This window comes from Danio rerio, chromosome 7 (genome assembly GCF_052040795.2).
Source record: "Danio rerio strain M-AB ecotype USA chromosome 7, GRCz13ab, whole genome shotgun sequence".
Lineage (NCBI taxonomy): Eukaryota > Metazoa > Chordata > Actinopteri > Cypriniformes > Danionidae > Danio > Danio rerio.
Genome location: NC_141027.1, coordinates 72154166 through 72174849, shown reverse-complemented (window position 1 = coordinate 72174849; position 20684 = coordinate 72154166). Strand labels below are relative to the sequence as shown.

General features: G+C 35.8%; 1 protein-coding gene across 1 annotated transcript in view; it reads right to left on the bottom strand.

The window, feature by feature from the left end:
* Positions 1-20684, bottom strand: part of tead1b (TEA domain family member 1b) — a 164853-nt gene that overhangs the window by 8290 nt on the left and 135879 nt on the right. Inside the window, exons 6-12 of the mRNA NM_001435835.2 lie at positions 17253-17387; positions 16903-16949; positions 13755-13816; positions 9460-9584; positions 8645-8818; positions 4145-4285; positions 2703-2855 (exon numbers count right to left, since the gene is read on the bottom strand). Of these exons, the coding sequence (NP_001422764.1) occupies positions 2703-2855; positions 4145-4285; positions 8645-8818; positions 9460-9584; positions 13755-13816; positions 16903-16949; positions 17253-17387 (837 nt within the window). The remainder of the gene's footprint in view (positions 1-2702; positions 2856-4144; positions 4286-8644; positions 8819-9459; positions 9585-13754; positions 13817-16902; positions 16950-17252; positions 17388-20684) is intronic.

Genomic DNA, 20684 nt, shown 5'->3' with positions numbered 1-20684 from the left:
TGACTAAGTAATGCGTTGTGGAAAATGACAATTTAAAATTGTTTAACGTTTAATACGCTGTAAAGAGTCATATATTATTGTGATGCAAAGCTGAAATTGTAGCTTCATTATTCCATGCTTTCAAATCTAATTAGTAGGGGTGTCACGATTTCGATTTTTAATCGAAATCGATCGAAATTTATGCTCAATTTCGATTATCGAATCAAAAAATAGAATCGTCGATGCTGCCACGCCCCCATGTCACGTCAGCTTGGCTTGCCAAGCGGGAAAAAAACAGGCTAGTTGAAGTGCTTGTTAAACTGCAGAAGCAGGAGACCCGTCGACAGAACTTAAACCCTCTCCTCTTTCAATGAAGTCGCCGGTGTGTAAGCATTTTGGATTTCCAGTGAGTTATGTTGACAACGTTCGTGTTGTCGACAAAAAAAAACACAGTTTTGCAAGCTCTGCTATGTACGTATTAAGTACGGTTTGTCCGATAGACAACACCGGCATCGCGATCCTCCGCCCGCCCCCGTTGCAAATCCGCTCGCGAAAAGTACACACTCAGGCCCTGTTTACACTGTCTTTGTTTTTAAATGGCATTTTAGAACGACAACGATTTGACATCCACAGTGGCGTGTAGCATTTCTGAGCAGCCCTCCTTCCTCACTACCTCTGAAAATGCACATCACGTGACACAGCCATGCGCTCGAGAGAGCAGGTTCAGGCAGTCAGAGGATAAACAGACTGCTTCAATCTTTCACTCACTTGTACTTAGTCATTTTAGCGAACACCTCAGATACTGTTGGCTGGTTTCTGTTGGTTGTGCGTCTTTTTTACTGACGCCATTATAACGACACAGATCACTGCCTATTCACGAGTACCGCAGAAAAAGTGATTGACAGGTGGTAATTATGCGTGTATCTTGCCTTTATTAATTTACTGTATGATTTGTTTATGGGTAAAACAAAGACCATGCAGGTCAGGTAGTTTAAACGGTAGGCTACAAATAATTAATTGGTCATTAATTAATTAATTATTCATAATCGAAAATCTAATCGTGCCTTTAGAATCGAAAATGTAATCGAATCGAGGATTTGGAGGATCGTGACAGCTTTACTAATTAGTTTATTGAAGTTTAGTTTAATGAAATGAAATGACACAGAGAAATGTATTAAACACATAAACAAGGGAAGGTGCTGACAGGCATGAAAAGACAGCAGCTGAAACCTCTCAGTAGTTCTTCAGCAATCCTCTGCCTTTCCTTACTGTAAATAAATATTATCTGCTTCAGTCCAACATCTACATTAGCAGGATGATGAAGATGAAACCAGGGTGGACATTTCAGCAAGAGAATGATCCAAAACACAGCCAAGGAAACTCTTAAATGCTTTCAGAGAAAGAAAAGCAAGCTGTAGAATGGCCCAGCCAATTACCTGAAGTGAGTCCAATAGAGAATACAAAATAAAGCTCTTATTTGATAGATGAGACCCACAGAACCATCAAGATTTTGACACTTGTTGAAGTCTGAAAAACTCACACCTGAGCTATGCATGTGACTTCATTCTCCACATCAGAGGCGTCTTCAAGTTGCCATCACCAAAAAAGCCTTTTATAAGAAGTACTAAATACGTTTCAGCAGTTCAGGACTTTCTCCTTGTGTTATTTCATTGTTATTACACAGAACTCATTTTTTAGATTTTTTGTTTTGTTTTATTTTTGTTTGTATTGTTTGGGTTTTTACCAAAACCCGGGTTAATTTGCCAGTAAAAAAGCCAGATTCTTAAGTGGCATTTCTATTTACTCAATTTCCTTTAATTATTTTGCTTCTGGATGTCTTTTTAATAAAGTCTTGTATATTGTATATATAGATCCTCGGCTCAGTTGGTGTTTCTGTGTGGAGTTTGCATGTTCTCCCTGCATTCGCATGGGTTTCCTCCGGGTGCTCTGGTTTCCCCCACAGTCCAAAGATATGTGGTATAGGTGAATTGGGTAAGCTAAATTGTCCGTAGTGCATAAATGTGTGTGTGTGTGTTTCCCAGGGATGGGTTGCGGCATCCGTTGCATAAAAATGTGCTGGATAAGTTGGCGGTTCATTCCGCTGTGGCGACCCCGGATTAATAAAGGGACTAAGCCGACAAGAAAATGAATGAATGAATGAATATTTAAATAGTTTTTTGGATTATTTATTTATTTATTTATGTATTTTCATCAGTTGTCTGGAAAAGCCATACTTTTAAATGACCATGTTTAAAGCCCTGTTTTTTTGCAATGATACATTGAGCAACGTGTTTGACACAAACACACATTACTATTCAAAAAAGTGCTTTAAACAATTTCCAACATGTTGGATCCTATTCACACCTGCATTTAGCCGTGTATGTGCTCAGATCACCTGTGATTGTTGTTAATACTAGCACCTCCACTCTTCAAATCCACATACAGTACACATATACACACGTCTCCCCTCAGTCTTACTATAATAACAACAACTAAAGCCCCCATCGCAGGTGAGAGTCACAGCCCAGGGAAAGTGCATTAGTAAGACCCTCGCTATAGGGGTGAATAGGGCTCTAATCCCTGTGTGTATGAGGGTTGGAGAAAGCAAGAGATTATCAGGCTTTGCACAGCGCCACAGGAATCCCAGGAATGCTAGCTTGTCTCCCTGCACTTGGAGAGCTCAGTGATTGGTTGGATCATTAATGATGGACATGCAGACTCACCAATAAGATGGTGAAGTTCTCCAGGACGCTGTTCATCATGTACTTCTCTGGCAGGTGTTTGAGTTTGTGGATGAAGTTGATCATGTATTCACACATGGGAGACCGACTTATTCGGTACACAAAACGGCCATTCTCGAAGCGAGCGTACTCCGTCTGGGGGGATAGACAAGAAGAGATTAATAAAAAATATATATAATAAAAAATAAATAAAAAGAAGAGATTAATAAAATAAAATATATAATAAAAAATTAAATATATAATAAAATAAAAAATATAATATAATAAAATATATAATAAAACAAAATAATATATCTAATATATATATATATATATATATATATATATATATATATATACATATATATTTATATATATATATATATATATATATATATATATATATATATATATATATATATATATAATTTAATATAATAAAAAACAAAATATATAATACAATATACAATAAAACAAAATAAAATATATAATACAATATATAATAAAAAATATTTCAAATAAATTAAATATATATATATATATAAAATAAAAAATAAATATATAATAATAAATAAAATAATGAAAAATACAATATATAAGACAATATATAATAAAATAAAATATATAATACAATATATAATAAAATAAAATATATAATGCAATATATAAAAAATTAAAATGTAATATAAAAAATAAAATATTATATATTTATATATATATATATATATATATATATATATATATATATATATATATATATATATACTTAATAAAATATATAATAAAAATTTTATATTTATTAAAATAATAAAATAAAATATTAAATATATAATAAAATAAAATTCAATAATTTTTTTATAAAATTAGCTAAAAATTAAAACATTGCACAACTGCTAAAAATAAGGAATATTTACATTAATATTAAATAGATATTTAAATAAATAAATACAAGTAATGTTTAAAAAGGGTTTCTGCAGGTTTCACAAAGTCAAATTTAAGACTTTTAAAGAATATTATGAATGAAATTTTAGACTCATACAGGGCCTAAACACTAAGAAGTTTTACAAAAGATTTTGATTTGCCCTATCAAAAATATATATAATTTAATAAACGTAATAAGGCTTTTTAAGACCTAAAATTTTGTTTTGGAGATTTAATACATTTTAAGATTTAAGACATTTTTTGTGTGGCTTGCCAGACTGCACACCACACACCAGCTGATTGGTGGAGAGGAGACAAAGTGATGAAGCCAATTATGATATGGGGATGGTTAGGAGGATGGACAGAGGCCAGTGGGCAGATTTGAAGGGCATTGTAAATGAAGTTTTCAGCACAATTCACAAGTGCACTTGGACATGTATTACTGGGAACCAAAATTGCCAGTTGTACTGTACATTTTACAGCAATTTGTTACAGTGTGGTATAGTATTTAACTTAGAAGTTACCTCCACTTTCTCCACCACCTGTTTGCCGAACGAGCACACTTTTGTGGAGCAGGTGATGGTCATGTTCTCCGGGCTCTCATACTGACTGGTCACTCCATAGAAAGCTCCGGTCTCATCCTGAATGTTGCAGTTCAAGTCGGCCTATCAACCAATGAGATTGCAGCTTTTAGTATGTGAAGGTATAAAGTGTTTTCAAACACTTACATACAAAATAAACCTGCATCAGAACCAAGAACAGAACAGAACCAGCAGTATACACCATTTACAACACAACCGCCATCTAGTGGAGACTTTCAAGATCAAACTTAAAGATTAAAGCGCACCTTTTATCCAAAAATCACTTTTATAAGGGGCTTAAACACAGTTATGTGGCAACAGACTGTGAATTTAAACAGCTTCTAATGGTAAAAATAAATTAGTTTTGTCTTTTATAGGCAAACTTGATAAAAACGGTCTACAGAAACACTTTGATTGACATTCTCCCTTTTGTACTAGTCATCAGAGGTGGAAAGCTCTGCCCATTATTGACGATCTTTCCCTCATTATCCAACAGATAATCGTTTTGAATAATCGTGATTACAATTATGACCAAAATAATCGTGATTATGATTTTTCCCAAAATCAAGCAGCCCTATGTTCTAAACACTTGGCAGAGAGGTGTAGATTATACCAAAATACCAAGATATTTTAAAGAATATTGAAATAGGTAGTGCTGTCGCCTCACAGCAAGAAGATCACTGGTTCGAGCCTCGGCTGGGTCAGATGTCATTTCTATGTGGAGTTTGCATGTTCTCCCAGAGTTTGCGGGGGTTTCCTCTGGGTGCTCCGGTTTCCCCCACATTCCAAAGACATGCGGTGCAGGTGAATTGGCTAGGCTAAATTGTCCGTAGTGTATGAGTGTGTGTGTGTGAAAGAGTGCGTGTAGATGTTTTCCAGAGATGGGTTGCGGCTGAAAGGGCAATACCAAGTATGAAAGTACAACTATTAAGCACATTATAAATGTGGTTATAAGTCAAGAACACAGCCTTTGTAGCTGCATTTATAAACTGCTTACTAATGTTTATTAAAGTACAGTTAACACTTATCGTGTGTAGTTATTATAAAGTGTTACCAGACTTTCTCTAGAAGAAATAATATTATAGGAAATACTGTTAAAGATTACTTGCTCTGTTGAACATCATTTGGAAAAGAAGAGCTAATCATTTTGACTTCAACTGTATGTTCGTTAATAGTTGAACAATCCCTTTAGTATCCCATTATCTTAACACTAAACCACCAATCAAGGCTCTTTCTCCATATCAGTCTATTTAAGTACTAAAGAAAACGAGTGTGTCTAAGGTTGGAAAGAATAGATTAAATAACTCAGAGTATAAAGCCACTCAAAAAAAAAAAAAAAAAAGAGAAAAGAAAATCAGTAGAAGAGCGGAAAAAAAGAACAGCCTGCTCTCCGCTCTTTCAGCAAGCTAACACGATGTTCATTACCGAGAAAGCTCAAATATTCATTTCTGGCATACTCTCTTTTCATTAAGACGAGGCCTGGTACATTTTCACATCATATTCAAGAGAGGCATTATTGTGCAGATCCAGAGTTTCATTTGAAATTCAGATCCCGCCGTCACTTCAAACGGAATCTGAGCAGCTTCGCTCCGACCACGAACGCGGCCCACTTTGTTGGCCGCCGCTAGTTAGCATTTCACAAAATGCATGCAATGTTTGAATAGCTATTAGAGGAGCAACCGGGTCATCCAATTGTTTTAGCGGTATTAAACGGAATAAGTGCGAGCTTTGATCATGGACTCTTCAGCTATGCTGGGGCAAATATAGCGGCGGTCTGGACATGCAAACAGCGCTGTTTGTCTTTAAAACTTGTCTTTAAGTGGCCCAGTGTCTTGGGGAAACGCACAATTATTCATGCATGTAATCGCCCAGTGGATAAATATTTGCCTTAAATAGGCAGTTGTATGGGTGGCAAACATGAACTGCGGTCATTTTGCTCTCATTAGTGTTGAAGCTTGGACGCACATTACACACGACAATTACAGTTGAATGTATAATTATTAGCCAGCCTGTGACATTTCAATACTTTTTGATAATATTTCACAAATCCTGTTTTTTTCTACATGTTTTTAAACATTTTAAAAACTCATTTCTTTCGTCTTTAATATATAACATGTTGCTAGTTACTTTCAGGGTTCATACACATTTTTACAACTAAAATTCCATGACTTTTCCATGATTTTTCTAAAACATTCAAGTAAGTTTTTTATGACCCTATGTTTCATGCAATGTCTACATATGCATGGTAAAAGAAAATCTAGAAAATAGAAAAAGAAAAAAGAAGTAAATAACCTATCTTCAAGCATGCAGATATCTGTTTTTCAAGACTTTTTAAAAACTTTGTGGGTTTTTCTGTTTTTTCAAAACTTTTTCCAGGCCTGGAAAATGCCATGTTAAAATTCCATGACTTTTCCAGGTTTTCCATGACCGTATGAACCCTGTACTTTACAAGATACTAGTATTCAGCTTAAAGTGTAATTTATCTAGGTAATTAGGTTAACTAGGCAAGTCATTAGACGACAGTGGACTGTTGTAATCGATCCCAGTTGTAAAAGCAACAATAATAACTTCTAGTTGTTCATTTTGAAAAGCGGCAGAATCATCTGTTGAACTGCATCCCAATCATCACAAATACTGCAGAATACCTACTGAATCATGGTTTGTGGTTACATTCAGCATGAGGGCGTGTGAGAGATCTGCAGAGTGGATGGGAACATCACCAGCCTGAGGTATCAATACATTTGTGCTGCCCATTACATTACAAAGCACAGGAGAGGGCAAATTCTTCAGCAGGATCGCACTCCATCTCATACTTCAGCCTCTGCATCAAAGTTCCTGAAAGCAAAGAAGGTCAAGGTGCTCCAGGATTGGCAAGTCCAGTCACCAGACATGAACATTATTGAGCATGTGTGGGGTAAGACGGAGGAGGCATTGAAGATGAATCCAAAGAATCTTGATGAACTCTGGGAGTCCCGCAAGAACGCTTTCTTTGGCATTCCAGATGACTTTATTAATGAGTTATTTGAGTCATTGCAGAGATGTATGGATGCAGTCCTCCCAGCTCATGGGAGTCAGACACAATTATTCCTTCTTTTTCCACTGCAGCATGACTTTATATTCTATACTGTACATTATTTCTGTTAAGTGACTTTTGTCTAAGCAAAGTCAGACCTTACTGTCCTAATTAAATAATTATAAATCAAAGCATGATCACGTTTTATTTAGCTGAAATAAGCGAAATCTAGAGGCCTTTGCCTTTCATATAAGCTACTTCTGAAACCAAATAATCAAATACACGTCAAGTTATTATTTGTTGTTCCTAAAACTTGGATAGACGTCAACACTTTTGTCAAGTATATAAACATACTGAAAAGCATACAGCATTGTTGACATATATAACAGTCATATAGAAATAAGCAAGTGATATAAAACATGCATGAAAACTAAAATAACTAAAACAAAATAAAAAATAGGGGGGCAGATTTATCATTTATATATTTTTTTATTTAATTGTACAGATCATTTTTCATAATGAGAGATGTTTTATAGCATGGGTCTCAAACCTAATTCCCGGAGGGCCGCAGCTCTGCAGTTTTGCTCCAACCCTAATCAAACACATCTGATCCAAATATTTAGATTGTTCAAGACGATTACAGACCATTAAGCAGGTGTGATTTGGAGGTGGTTGAAGCTAAAATCTGCAGATCTGTGGCCCTCCAGGGATTGAGTTTGAGACCATTATTTTATAGGCTTCTTATTTCTTGTAAGGTCAAAGAATTATGAAATATTTAAAAATCTTTACAGACAATTTTAAAGAGAGCACAATAGACATTACTTTTGCCTTGTGTATGTGAAACTTCCCAAGAAAAATGATCAACTTCAAAGCATTATCAAGTGTTTCATAGCCAGTTTTACAGTTCAACAAAGAATCATGCATTCATTGAAGTTAAGTATTTTGTAAAAGGAATAAAAAAAAGTCCACCCTGAAGCCTGTGGATTGTTTTGTAGCCAGTCAATATATAGCCTATATATATATATATATATATATATATATATATATATATATATATATATATATATATATATATATATATATATATATATATAATTTTAGGCCTAATAATACCGAATAAAAAATGTAAAAACTGCCTTTATTCCAGCAAAACAAACAAATATACAACTTCCTCCAGAAGAAATAATATTGTAAAAAATACTGTGAAAAAAAATCAAGTTTCTTCCTTCATTTAAATTTATTTTTAAGCTTAAATAATAAAAAAATAAAGTTCTTCCTGCACTAATTGTGTTCAGTCTGTTTTATTCTTATTTCTTTGTGTGTGTGTGTGTGTGTGTGTGTGTGTGTGTGTGTGTAGATAATTGGCCTGTCTCAAGGAGGAGGTTGTGAACAGCTGAACAGATGCTAGCTCTTAGCAGAGATTCACTCACCCAGAACTTTATGAGAAAGAATGAATTCTGAGGACCCTTGCCGAACAATTCCTTCAGCCCTCCTTTTTTCTCAGGGAATTTGTCGTAAATCTGACGAATGTCCACAGACTCCAGCAGGGCATCATTGTAAGAATGATTTGTCTGACCGATGTGCACAAAAAGATGCTTGTTATACTGAAAAACAACAACAAAGAACATGTTAGACACTGACAAACGTATCAAAATAACAGCAAGTACATGTTTATTACCCCTGTGTCCGCGTGGGTTTCCTCCGGGTGCTCCGGTTTCCCCCACAGTCCAAAGACATGCGCTATAGGTAAATTGAATAAACTAAATTGGTCGTAGTGTATGTGTGTAAATGAGTGTTTATGGATATTTCCCAGTACTGGAATGCAGCTGAAAGGGCATCCGATGTGTAAAACATATGCTGGATAAGTTGGCGGTTTATTCCACTGTGGAGAGCCCTGATGAATAAAGGGACTAAGCTGAAGGAAAATGAATGAATGAATGAAATACTGTCCTGTTATACAAAGATAAAAAAATCAGTTATTAGAAATTAGTTATTAAAACTATTAACTAAAGCATTCAATATTTTTCAGGAATAGACAGCACCGTAAAAAGCAGACGTTGCATTCCAGACTTCATACGAGATTGGACATTTTCAGTCAATACTAGAGGACTCCTTTCTGAAAACAATCACTTTTAAGGCTGCCTTTTGACTCAGAGGCTGAAGGTCGATCGTGAATCGAGACCAAGAATGTTACGAGTAAAGCGTCTCCATTATGATTTCCCTTTGACAAGCAGAAGCTACTCACAGAATCAGGATCTCTCTGGTGCTCAAGAAAAGCAGAGAACTCCACCAGTCTGAGTTTAGATGTGCCAATGGATCGGCCTTGCCAGGCAGGAACTGTGGGCGCCGGCGCTGTCGGAGGCTCATAACCTACACATGAACACACACACACACACACACATATAAATTATCCCATTGTTGTCTTAAAAGTTCTTTCTAAACCTTCAAAGTCAGCGTGAGCTGGAAGTTGCAGAGACTTTTATTTCAGTATGTTGATGAGAAGGAGCATTGAGTAGGGGGTGGGGCTTTCTTTTTTTGCATCATTCCCTAAATGGTAAGAAGGGTATTAGTATGCGTTTGCTATGGAAACCCTGAGGTTAAAGTTAACAGGAGGACTGCCAATCCAAAGGTGAAAACAAATGGTCAGACGTTCATTGAAGATTACCAAAACAAACACTTCTTTTCAGTGAATTACTTGGTATGGATTAATTATTTACCTTTAGAATAACAAAATAAAGTACATTTCGATTTCACTCTGACTTTAAAGTAAATCAGCTACATATAATTTCAATCCTCAAATCTATTTTACATGAGGAAATAAACTCATCTTCAACACAAGTTCTGAGAATGTCTGGGTTTTCTCTCATCAGAGTGGGGTATTTCATCAATGCACTGCAATATAACAAAATATCTCAAAAATCTTAAATCAAGAAGCATTTTTAGACAAGGAAAATATTAATATTAATAGAATGGAATTAATATATCAAAATTAGGGGAATTTTTCCCTAAAACAACAAAAATAATCTGCCAATGGGTTAAGCAAAATAAACTTACAGTTGAAGTCAGAATTATTAGCCCCCCTTTTTATTTATTTATTTATTTTTAAATAATTCCCAATTTATTTTTAACAGAGCAAGGAAATTTTCACAGTATGTCTGATAATATTTTTTCTTCTGGAGAAAGTTTTATTTCGCGGTGTTTTATTTGTTTTATTTCGGCTAGAATAAAAGCAGTTGTTATTTTTTTAAACACCATTTTAAGGACAAAATTATTAGCCCCTTTAAGCTATTTTTTCCCGATAGTCTACAGAACAAACCATCATTATACAATAACTTGCCTAATTACCCTAACCTGCCTAGTTCACCTTATTAACCTAGTTCATCCTTTACATGTCACTTTAAGCTGTATAGAAGTGTCTTGAAAAATATCAAGTAAAATATTATTTACTGTCATTATGGCAAAGATAAAATAAATCAGTTATTAAAAAAATAAGTTATTAAAACTATTATGCTTAGAAATGTGCTGAAACAATCTTCCCTCCATTAAACAGAAATTGGGGAAAAAAAATAAACAGGAGTGCAAATAATTCAGGGGGGCTACTAATTCTGACTTCAACTGTATGTGAAAAGGAAAATTTTGATTATTTTGCTTACACGATTGGCATATTATTTAGCCTGTTTTAAGGAAAAACCTACTTAATTTTGGCTTCTTATTACTTAAAACAAGACAATATGCTTTACTTTTTGAAAATTGCTCCTTAATTTAAGAATTTTAAGCATTTTTTGCCATTTTTTAATCAGTTAAATTTGACTTAAGTAAATTAATGTTTAGGTAGGTTTCTAATGCTAAAAATACCCGCAAAGGTATTTTTAAAAATTTAAAATAATTAAAATTAACAATTTTACAATTTTAAAATTGTAATTAAAAAATAATATTTTAACAAGACAGTATTTATAAAAGTTAAAGCAGTAGAGTCGAATCGTCTGTGTGTGTGTTTTGGAGTGTGAATGTGTGCACGCCAGTGTGTGTCAGTAGTTTTTGTGGTGTAAAAAATTGATTTATAGCTCAAAATTGACCTGAAGGAGAATCATAACCTAACCATAACTGTACCCTATATGTGTACAGCCTTCATGAAAATATGAAAATTTAAAATTATATATATTTGTTTAATGTTGGGGTCTTTAAAAAATAAAAAAAACGTCACCAAACTTCAAAATAAAAAAACCTTTCCATTCACCTATTTTAATGCACATTTTGTAATATCACATTAAAAACCCTAGTGGAAACCCCAAGATGCGCATACATTTTGAAAATGTGCATTAAAAACATTCTGAGTAGGATAAACTTTTTATCCAATAAGAAAAAATGTGCATAAACTATGAAGGAAATGCAATTACTGAATAAATTCCAACGTGCGCATCAAAAAAGTCATGTGATTTGATTTTGACAGATCATGCGTTAACAAAAATGTCAGAAAGTGACAGGTATTTTTGGGTGGACGGTGAGGTGTGATTATTTTCAGAATGTTATACAAGAGAAAGAAGTGACGACCATCCTTGATGGAAAACATCAGTGGATTGCGCAAATCTTCCAAGACTGAGAGCATTCCCAAAGAGTTGTTTGCTGCCTCCAAAAGCAAGATGACATGACTGTGCACACTGCGTTTCCTCTACGTGTTCTAAGACTCAATAAGTTATTATATATGAAAAAAAAAAGCCTTCTCCTAATGCAGCAACTTCCATTTTTCTTTGATATTTGAAGCCAGATTATCAGGAAGTGACAATTTAGTTCTCTTGGGCCCCGTTTACACTGCCAGTTAAATGTCACCCAATTTAAATTTTTTGCTCATATGTGAGACAGAACGAATTTGTTCTATGACCATGTAAACACGAAAAAAAAAATGCACGCATTCGGATATTCAGAGGTTTTAGACCTCCTTCATATATGGAAGTAAATCAGATATAAATCGTATATGTGACAATGCGACTATCATGTAAACAGGCAGATCGGATTTAGTGAGGCGTTCTGTTTTGTACGTCATTAAACTTGCGACAATGTGGTGCTTCTCTGCGGTTTAATGACATAGAAGGAAAAGCGTGTGTGGAGATGCCGACGCAGATGCAACAACAGGAAACATGGAGAAAGAAAGTGGTCAGTTGCCAAATTTGCTCCCACCAGACCTGAGATCTCTTTTGTACCCACAAATCCCTCTAAACGGTGGAGGACACCATATATAAACCATAGATACAAGCTGCGATGACGGCCCTTTTCCTCCTCCTCTGCTTCAAAATCATTTTATAGTCGAGCGATCTTCGCATATTTCACAGAACTAAAAGCAAGATAACTTCTTCCAAGCAAGGCTCATTCTGGAAACGTAGCTCCGCGGACGTTTCTGGAGGCCGCAAAATATTTCCCGGGAGGAACGTATTTGTGCAGTTTTTGTTTTCGCGAATCTACGAGAGGTCGCTGTGCTCGCTTTTTCGCATCTCAAACGCCTCTCGCGAGTGCGTGTCGTTCGCGCCCGCGCTGTTCTCGCTTAAAAAGCCGCCACAGGCCACCGACTGACCGACTGGCTGAATGACTGAACGATTGACTGGGTGGCCGGCCAATTGGCCAACCCGGCCATCCTCCTTCTCTTCCTCTTCCTTCTTCCCTAAACCCAAGCGATGATTTACGAAAGACGTGCAGAAAAAGAAAAGCCCTCGTCCAATTTTGACCACGTTTTCGGATTTCGCCCCGTTACGAACTCGTTCGCTTTATTGTTTGGATTCTGTTTTTTGTCTAACCTGATTTATCGAACCGCTCTTCCTCGTCGAACGCTGCCGGCTCCTTCTCCTCCTCCGGGCCTCCGCTCCGCCAATGTAACTCGACGAGCTAACCGGACAAACTGGTTGCGGCGGGAAAGCCCTCCACATGAAGGAGCTGAGCCATCAGCCCAGCCGGCGAGTGTGAAGAGGAGCGGTGTCACACCACCCCACAGTGTTCGCTTGAAGAAACTAAATGCGGCCATATGTACCTCTGGCCACGTAAATCGCGGTCTCCAGAAACATCCGCGGGGCTACATTTTCAGAATGAGCTTTGGTTGACTTCTTCCATTGTGTCTAGTGGGGCGCAGATGCTAGAACTCGCGTTTACGCATGTGCAACGTCGTAAATTGCATGGCAAGTGTAAACACATGAATCAGATATGGGTCACAATTAAAAGAACATGTGAACGGACAGGAAAAACAATCAGATATAGGCAACAAATCAGAATTGGCCATCAAGACCTGAAAGTGTAAACGGGGCCTTGGACTAGTTACATAGAACAATTGCTTTATTTGCAAATACTTGATGTAAATTCCAGTTTTGCGCATACATTTATTCGCATATTTGAATGGATACATGGCTATTGTTTAGTTTTTTTTTTCACCTGTTTAAATGGTGCCTGTGTCATTTTTGATCCGTAAATCAACAGGAGGCTTAAATATTAGCTCTTCTAAACAACAGACGGCATAAATCTGAATGCGAACAAAGACATGGCAATGGAAACCCCACATACTTGAGATTGTAGTTGTGACTGCTGGCTGGATGGGGTACGCTTGCTGAGCAAATGGCTTGATGCTAAAACAAAGACAAAGGAGAATTAAGACTGGGGAAAGAAGCACTACATACTGAAGAGATTAAGAGGGTTACACAGCAAAGAAGAAACAAAGCTGCACAAAGCATTCAAACATGGATTCACCCCCCCCCCCCTTCCTCCCTTCCTCCATTCTGGAAAGGCTTGCTTTATCTATGATCCCTCTAAGGGAATGAGAAAAAACTGAAAGGGTCGAGGAAAATATAGACATCGGGAAAAGGAGAATGACAACACAGCAGACAGAACAGAGAGTGAGGGAATCAAGGTTTGCATTTCCTGAAGGAAATACCTGTTCTTGCCAGGCAGGAAAAGAACCAAAAAAATTTAGGCTTTAAATTTAGTTCAATGCAAAATATTGCTGAATCAGTCTGTCGTCAAGCCACTCTCAGCAAAAAAATAAATAAATAAATAAACAAAAAATAAAGGAGAGTTACAAATGTTGGTTTCACACCAGCTTGCTCCCCTCCTGGATTTGAATTGCACTGGATACTGCTACATTTTTGAGTAGTTGCTGAATAAGGAACTTGATTTGTAGTGTGCACTAAGCTTCAAGCTGTATTATATTTACTGTATGATTTTTGTCATTTTTACTCTACATAAATAACTTACTATAAATATGTAAAATGTATATACATTGTAGAAATTATAAATGTATAATTATTCAGTGATAAAGTATGCATAGGCATTAAATTGTAAATATGAAAGCTATATTGTTGTACAAAGGGGGAAAGGTAAGAAAATAGCTGCAGAAATTATGGGAAGGCTGAGATAACGTTGCACTATAATGTGGAAACTCAGGTAAAGAAGGTGAACGAGAGACATACAAATGAAGTCAGAATTATTAGCCCCCCTTTGATTTTTTTCTTCTTATTTAAATATTTCCTAAATTATGTTTAACAGAGCAAGGAAATTTTCAAAGTATATCTAATAATATTTTTTCTTCTGGAGAAAGTCTTATTTGTTTTATTTTGGCTAGTATAAAAGCAGTTTTTAATTCTTTAAAAGCCATTTTAAGGTCAAAATTATTAGCCTTTAAAGCTATTTTTTTCCTGATAGTCTACAGAACAAACCATTGTTATACAATAACTTGCCTAATTACCCTAACCTGCCTAGTTAACCCAATTTACCTAGTTAAGCCTTTAAATGTCACTTTAAGCTGTATAGAAGTGTCTATAAATATTCAGTAAAATATAATGTACTGTCATCATGGCAAAGATAAAACAAATCAGTTATTAGAAATGGATTGTTAAAACTATTATGTTTAGAAATGTGTTAAAAAATCTTCTCTCGGTTAAACAGAAATTGGGGAAAGATTAAAAAGGGGGGCTAATAATTCTGACTTCAACTGTACACTACCAGTTTAAAATTTAGGGTCAGTAGGATTGTTATATAATTTTATATATTATATATTTTATATATTTTAAATAAGCTTCTTCTGAATTTATTTTATCAAAATACAGCACAAATTGTACAATTATGAAATGTTATTGCACTAAAAAATAAAGGTAAGTTTATCATTTAATTAATCATTTATTCCAGTTATTTTAAAGATTCATTTTCATCTTCATTACTCTAGTTTTCAGAGTCACATAATCCTTCAGATATCATTATTAATATTATTATTGGTGATAGTAATAAAAGCAATAATGACTGAAGTAATAATTTCATTTAAAACTACATACAATAAAAAAGTGGTTATTTAAAAGTTTAATTATAGATTTAACAATTTTTTTACACTTAATAATTGCCGCATTGTTGGTGCATTGATATGTGCAGAGCACATAAGTTATGCACTTTTGCAGGTCCAAATCTCTTACATATTGCTTAATACAAACAGGATGTACAGCAATACACAAAAATCTTTACATATGAAAAATAATAAAGTATTAAAATTTTACAAATATTATTATCTTTTACATTAAAAAACTGCTACACCCCATGTCTTTATATCAGGGGGCTTTTTTCAGTTTATTAAAGTTTTTGTTATTAGCAGTAGTATTTATTACATGCATATTAATATTTGTTTGAATAAAAACAAGTTTAGATTTGTTTAGTTTTACTGATGTCTGCATCAACATATGGGGCATAAGAATAGGACGTGTGTTTGGATATAACTTAGTTGTTTGACTACACTTCGTTGTTATTATTGTTCTTTTATTAGTTTGCTGGAAATTAGAACAGAATTTAGAAATAGTTTTGAAACAAATCTTTGCGCTTAACAAAGAAAATTAAATATGTTGGCTAATAGATGTCTTCAGTAGAGTGAGTTTCCTCCGTTTCCTCTTCTACAAAAGTAAAGGAGTAAAGAAAAGAGTAAAAGTAAAGAGAAAGTAAAGAGGCCAAATGGAAGAGGCTCGTTCTTTATCTTCACGCTGCAGATGGTCTGTTTAACTATTTTCTCACTAGTAAAGCATTTAGTTTTTCTACTTACAAAGTCTGCTATGTAAATAGCAAATGCGCCATGTTGTGACGCAACTGACTCTGAAGGGAATGAGAGATGAGACTCTAAATGGCTTAATGCACACTCAGCTCAAAACACACCAATAACTCAGTAAGACTCATTTAGATTAAAACTGAAGGTCAGTATTTTTTTTGTTGTATTTATTATTTTGTTTTATTATTTGCTAATTGTATTTATGTATTACTATTTTACTTTCTTATGCATTGGTCGTATATTGTATCTCTTATTATTAATTGTTGTGTAAGTGTTTGTTGGGCCAAATTTGTAGGTCAATGTGTTTGAAGGTTAAAAAACAATAAAGAAAGTTAGTAAAATAAATAAATAAATAAAATTGCATTAGGAAAACAGGAGAAAGTGAGAAGAAAGTTAAAGGTGAAGCTGCAAATCTGCAGAAGCTGGAAAAGAAGATACAGAGATATTTTACAAGAGTTGCACAAAACAAGTGCTGAAGAAGTAGAAGAAAATTGCAAATGTAAGGACAAAAAGAAGAATAAATAACATGAAGGGGTGCAGAAAAAAGTGCAAAAACCAAGAAAAAGGTGAAATAAGTGCAGAAAATAGGTTGAAAAAAAGGTGGAATGGAAGCAGAAGTTTGCTCGAGATACTCACTCTTGGGAGGATCCAGGCTGGCCTGTCGGTATCATGCCCTGCCAAAACTAGAGAATTGGACAAATAAATAGACAAAGAAAACAGCGGCTATCCACATACACACATGGCATCTGCACACTTTTGATACATGGTTTATCACATTGCCATTGCAAAAAAAAACAAAAAAAAACGAGGTGTATGATGTGCCATGCGCTCTAGTTATCTTGAGTGTGGCATTAGTGTGGCTTATCTGATGAAGGCAGGTGACAGGGCGTGTGTAATGGGATTGGAGCTGGCTCAAGCGGCCCGGTGGCCAGCCGTGTGGATGAAGTAAAGTGTACTGATAGCTGGGTGCCAGAGGCCGGTCTTACCCCTGCGGCTCCTGGGAAGGCAGGACGCGGGATGCCTGGAAGTCCCAGCTTGTTGTGGATGGCGGTGGCAGAAACGATCTGGGCAGAGGACATGGAGGCCATAGTCTGAAGAGCTTTGTCCTTCACGCTCTGATCCTTCAATAGCATTTACAGAATGAATCAGGACTCAGAAAACATACGGACACAGTGAGTCAGGGGTTGAAGGGTTTCTGTAACACGGTTCAGCACATGTGTTTGTAGCACGTTTTATCACTAGAAAGTTTGGAATAAAGTACTCAGGGTTTATGCAGGATTCATCAAGTCAAATTTAGGACGCTTTTTAGACCATCATGACACGCCTGATGAATCCAATTTGATTTCCCATTTTAAAGATGTATTTACTGGTCTACCTTGTATTTGAAAAATTCCTTGACGAAAGATTTAGGCATTCAGATTGCCAATAACCACTGAAAAGATTCTATCAAGGTCATAAATTCATCTTCTATTAACTCAAGAAACCAACTAATCCAATTTAAAGTAGTACATTAGCTCCATTAGTACATCTAAGTGTTAAGCTTAACAAATTCTACCCCTTCATTTCCTCTGACTGTGAATCTGCGGAGTGCTTCTTGGGACATCTTCTTTGGTCAGTGAAATTTTCAGATTCTAATGCTGCGTTCATACCAGATGCGGAACGCGCGTCAAGCACAAGTGATTTACATGTTAAGTCAATGCAAACGCACGAATAGACATCCTGCGGCGCGATACATGCGAATGGCGCGGAGCGAATGACGCAAATTGTGCGAATGGCGCAGGGCGAATTGAGCGTTTTGTTCGTTTGACGCGCATAACGAGCGTTTCGCGCAAATCTCTCAATTTTGAAAATCTGAACTTCAGCATACATTCGCGCCGCGTTAACCAATCAGAAGCTTGCTCTTGTGGGGGCGTGATTGTGACATAAAACCTGTTGTTGGTGTTCCGAGGGAAATCCTCTAGCCTTCACCGACAACAGTTCATCAAACTCGGCTTGGCTCAGTTAGAAGCACCTCTGAAAGCCTCCGTCATCCAGGTTAAGTTTCTGGAGGCGTTTATGAGCTCACAGAGCTGGATGCACCTCTGAAAGAATGTAGTGGACTCAGACATAACCCTAAACGTATCGACGCTGTTTTTCAGTCTTCATAAAGCACATAAACACTGTTATTTTCTTCATAAAATCCATGTTAGCCATTTAGCTAAGAAGCTATAGTCTTCGGGCAGACAGAAGCCCTGCCCATCAAGCGAATCCACGTCTGTTCTGAAGTGAATTTGACACGCGAATGAAGCGGGGTTTGACGCGCGAATGAAGCGGGTAAACTCAAATGTTCACGCGGCTATTTACGCGTGAATAGCGCGATTTATCTGCGCGTTCCGCGTCTGGTGTGAACACAGCATTAGGCTTATTCTTGTGACCTCACTAAGGATATTTTCGGCCAATAGTTTATTTTTTGCTTTCCACAATAAAATAATATAAATAAAATTAAAAAAATAGATAATTGTTAGCCACATATTTAATCATTTTTTAACATAATGTTTCTTTTTTATTTGTTTATTCATTCATTTATTATTTCATTCATTCATTCATTCATTTTCATAATGTAAATAATTTTCAGAAAAAATGTCTGACGGCTGTTGTGATTGTATTTTTTTGCAATAACAAAAATGGTTGGAGATTTGGTGAGTGTCAGCCTGATTGGGTAACTGTACTTGGATAATAAGGAAAATTAACACCTTTTTTAAAATGATTTAAGACCTACAACACACTATTTCAGTGAATTTAAAACCTTTTAAAGCCTAAAAATATGTTTTTGGAAATTTAAGACTTTATAAAACCCTGTGGACTCCCTGGTACTATTTTTAATCATAATAATAATGATTTATTAACAACCACTTATAATTTGTTAGCTGCTTAAAGGGATAGCTCACCCAGAAACCAAGTGGTTCCAAACATATATGAGTTATTATGTTGAACACAAAATCCTGTAACCACTGACTTACTTTAAACAAATACTATGGAAATCAATGGTTACTGGTTTCCAACATTCTTCGAAATATCGTCTTTTGCGTTTAACAGAAGAAAGGAACTCAGCAGTTGTAAGGTCAGGAAATGATTACACCATTTTCATTTTTGTGTGAACTATCCCTGACTGGAAGTTTGAAATACCTTTTTTAACACTATATATGTCATTACTGTCACTTTTGATCTATTTAACGTGTCCTTGCTGACTTAAAAAGCGAAACTTTTGAATGGCGATGGATCATGCTTTCCACAAAAACAAATTGCGCACAATTCAGCATCGACAACAATAAGAAATGTTTCTTGAGCAATAAATCAGCATATCATATTGATTTCTAAAGACACGCTTGACATTGAAGGAAAAAACACATGCTAAAATGAAGCCATAAAACATTTTGTTGAACTCAGTGCCATTTACCGCAATGACAGCAATAACATCCATATCATATTAACCTGTAATGACACTGAGAGTGAATATTTGCGATTTAGGGATCTTAATTAGCAGTCATCACAAAGATAATACAAAATATTTCTATATACTGATTCGAAACGGTGACCGTGATACAAATCGAACCATGAGACATTGGAAACCGTCACCCCCTGCACTGAACACAAAACAGGGGACAATGAAGCAGCCCACTCGCTCCAACACAAAGATCCACATACAGAAAGCATGTTAAAAGATTCTTCAGAGCTATAAAGCCGTTGATCTTAAGAGGAATGTGCAAGCATTATAGACGAAAGAGAAGCCTGAAAAGAGTGAAAGCCTCCAGTGTCGAGGATGGAAGATGATAATGTTTAATATTGAGCGCCGGGGCTGAAAGAAAACCAAATCCAATGAGAAGTGACATTGATGTTATATATTATCCCGCAGCGCCTACATTTCTAATAAAGTGCATTGTATCCGTCAGGAACAAGGGTTAACTAATACTAAAACTTTCCTCTTTTTTTCCTGCTGTGTGTAATGCTCTCGTTCTAAAAGCATCCATCAAGGTCACCGAACTGAACCTGAAACAGTTCAGAAAGAAAAGGGCCTGAAGGATATCGCTTTCTTTAAACATCCTCCTTGTTATTTTCCCTAAATGTATTTGAATATATAGGAGTTTAATAACTAAAGGAATGCCTCTGCATAGATGCATTTCTAAAAACAGGTCATTTAATTAACTGAGCTAAAGTGTTTATGCCTAAATATGCATTCAGATGGCAGATTGTATAGCGCACGATCTTGTCAGGATGTGAACCCTGGCACCGAACATACCAAATAGGCAGTGAATGGAGCGGATCTGCATTGAAAAGACGGTGAAAAGTGGGCACAAGTTGAGGGTGAGCATGCTGGGAGCGGCGGCTCACGTATGAGCGAGCGAGAGCTGGCTTAGAGAGAGCCAGAGAGGCCAGAGCTC